Consider the following 2,762-nt stretch of genomic DNA (forward strand, 5'->3'; position numbering starts at 1 on the left):
AATACCCAGTAATTTGCGGGGGGTAAGAGTCAAGACTGCACGGGCCAGAATTCACTCTCTCCACAAGCCCCGCACTTCCTAAAACCCCTAGGCAAGTACTCTTTCTTTGTTTCTCGGAGAACCAGAATCAAACACCATGAGCTCGTTCAACAACACCACCAATTTCGACAACCTCCTCCTCCAAACTCTGATGGGTCGCCTCCAAATCCGCCCTCCGACCAACCCGTTCAACTCCCAGTCCCTCGAGGACCTCCTCTTCGATGCCGCCAATCTTTCCGACGATAACGACGACGATAGTAGCAACAAGACCCAGCTCGCCAAAGAAGAATCCAAGCTCGAGAAGGAAATTGTCCGGGTAATCCTCAGCGGAAATACTGATTCCCTCAAACCTAACTCTGGCCAGGCTGTCACCATCGGCGAGCACCATATTTGCGTCGGGTTTCACGAGGATACAGGTTCGGATTATCGAGTATGGGAGTGGCATGGGCATATAATGCTCTTTGATGAAGAGAACGGATACACGCCTGAGTATATATATGGAAATTACTTTGAGAGGTTGTTGGTTAAGTCGCGTAGTGGTGAGGAGGAGAAGGAGGAGGTGGAGGAGGTGGAGGAGGAGAAGGAAGAGCAGGTGGGGATCTTGGGGCTGAGGGACTTGATTGATGGTGGGGATACCGGTGGTGCTCGAATTCTTCATCGGAACTTGAATTCTGGTTCTCCAAGGTTTATATAAGAAACCCTTTTCATTTTGATTGTTCTTTTCAATCTTTTTTGTCGAACTTTTTGTTGGGATTTGTTGGTGTTATGGGATTTGCGGCTTTAACTCTATTTAAATTTCTGCGAGGTCTAGGCTTTGTTTTTGGTTGGTTTAGTTTTATTGTTCTGGGTGTTAGAATTGAGAAGCTGCTCTGCTTGCTTGTTTTTGCACTTTTTTCAGCTTGATAATGCTACGTATATGGTTGTTTTTTTCCACCATGCATATGCTATGTCCTTGATTTTCAATATCATCTTCTTGTGTGAGCTCGTGGACTGCAGAAGGATTTGATTGAAAAAACTTTGGTTTAGTATACACAATTGTTATTCAGGTACTAATCAGAGAGAGTTTTAGCGTGGCCTAAAGTAATGGTGGCTTCTGCAAATTATAGCGCTGTGGCAAGCTGGAGATTGTTTTGGTGAGGGAGTCGGGGCTTTGGCAGTTCTTATGACCTGTGATAACAACTGTAAATTTGTTGTCCATGATTGCTTGGCTATGGTGAATTTGCTAATTATGTTTGGGAGTGGTTGGTTGATGTGTTGGTGGTAAAGATGCCTTTTAGTCTATTTCGTGTTTACTCGTGCATTTGTAGTTCAAGCATGCCAGATGACTTTGCTTCAAATGTAAGAGTGCTGTCTGTGGACTAACGATGGAAAGGAAACAAATATTGATCCTATGGTTTGCCATTTAAGATTGAAGTATCATTAGACAATCTAAGATGCTTGACTTGTGATTTAATTTCCATTGGAGTTATGATTCTTGTATAATCACTTATTAGAGTCAAAATGATATATAAGAATTTGTTTTGCTGATTTGCCATGTGGTTGGGATTTAGGTTTGTTAAGAGTACTTTGTTTGTGTTTTGAGGGAATAATTTATTGAGTAATGATACATGCAGTCGTGGAGTGTGTACCAGTGTTTTAAATTTCGTACCGTACCGGCCGGTACGGCTGAAATTTTTCGTTTCGGCCGTCTGGCCGGTACAGGTACTATATCTGTTCCGTACCGGCCAAAATACCGGCCATACCGGTTGGTACCGGTCGTACCGGCCTGAATTTCGGCCTGTATCGGCCTATATTTCGGCCGGTACTGGCCGATATTTCGGCCTGTGTTTTTTTTTTTTTTTTTCATTTTTTCAAACTACAAGCTTATTTTTTAACCCCCAATTCAAATTAGACTATTTATAATTTATATATATATGTATTTATATATAATTTATTTATATATAGACTATTATTTTAGAATATAATTTTTATATATATTTATATATATAATTTATTCATATATCTACTATCCCGAAACGTTATTCCGAAACGCTATCCCGAAACGGTACCGGTACCGAAATATTTTGTTCCAGTGCCTTGACCGGTACGGCGTCCGGTACGGTATTCAAAACATTGGTGTGTACGCACAATGCAGTCGCTTTGAAAAAGAGTGGGGTCCACTATTAAAAAATTAATTTTTTTTTTCATGTGGGTCCCATATATTCACTTTTTTTCAAAGTGATTACGCGGCGCTTGCGCAATCACGACTGCAACTATCATTTCTCTAATTTGTTATCCAATTTTTCTCAATGAGTAAAGACTTCACACCATCACTCTTTTGTTAGTTTGTTAATGTCTTTGTTAATGTCTTAGCTAGCGTTTAGTTGGGCTTGACATTATAATAGGAAGCACATGGTGATCAAAAGAACCCAAATGTAGCCATTGTGTTAGGGACCTCGGTCTAGTTCCTAAACACTATGTTGTTCTTGTCTTGGTTCTCCTTGTGATGACCGAATGCCTTAGCCTTCTTGCTTGGTCTTTGAGCAATAATGGCACGTATGATGGTAATGATAGGTTCCTAGGTTGATGAATGTATGGTGTTTAGTTATGGAAATGATGAAGATGATGGGTTGGGTGATCTAAGTGATGAATATGAGTGTTTGATGCAACATGGAACGGCTTGAAGGTTGCCCTTGATGTTGGATCCACTTGGATGATGATTAGGGTTGGTATGGTGAAGTGTA

General features: G+C 40.9%; 1 protein-coding gene across 1 annotated transcript; it reads left to right on the top strand.

Annotated features, from left to right (window-relative positions):
* LOC121266960 lies at positions 1–972 on the top strand. The gene has a single exon (XM_041170826.1). The coding sequence runs from the start codon at positions 137–139 to the stop codon at positions 731–733; it is 597 nt and encodes a 198-aa protein (XP_041026760.1). The 5' UTR covers positions 1–136; the 3' UTR covers positions 734–972.
* The last annotated feature ends 1,790 nt before the right edge of the window (positions 973–2,762 follow it).

Source organism: Juglans microcarpa x Juglans regia, chromosome 5S (genome assembly GCF_004785595.1).
Source record: "Juglans microcarpa x Juglans regia isolate MS1-56 chromosome 5S, Jm3101_v1.0, whole genome shotgun sequence".
NCBI classification, from domain to species: Eukaryota; Viridiplantae; Streptophyta; class Magnoliopsida; order Fagales; family Juglandaceae; genus Juglans; species Juglans microcarpa x Juglans regia.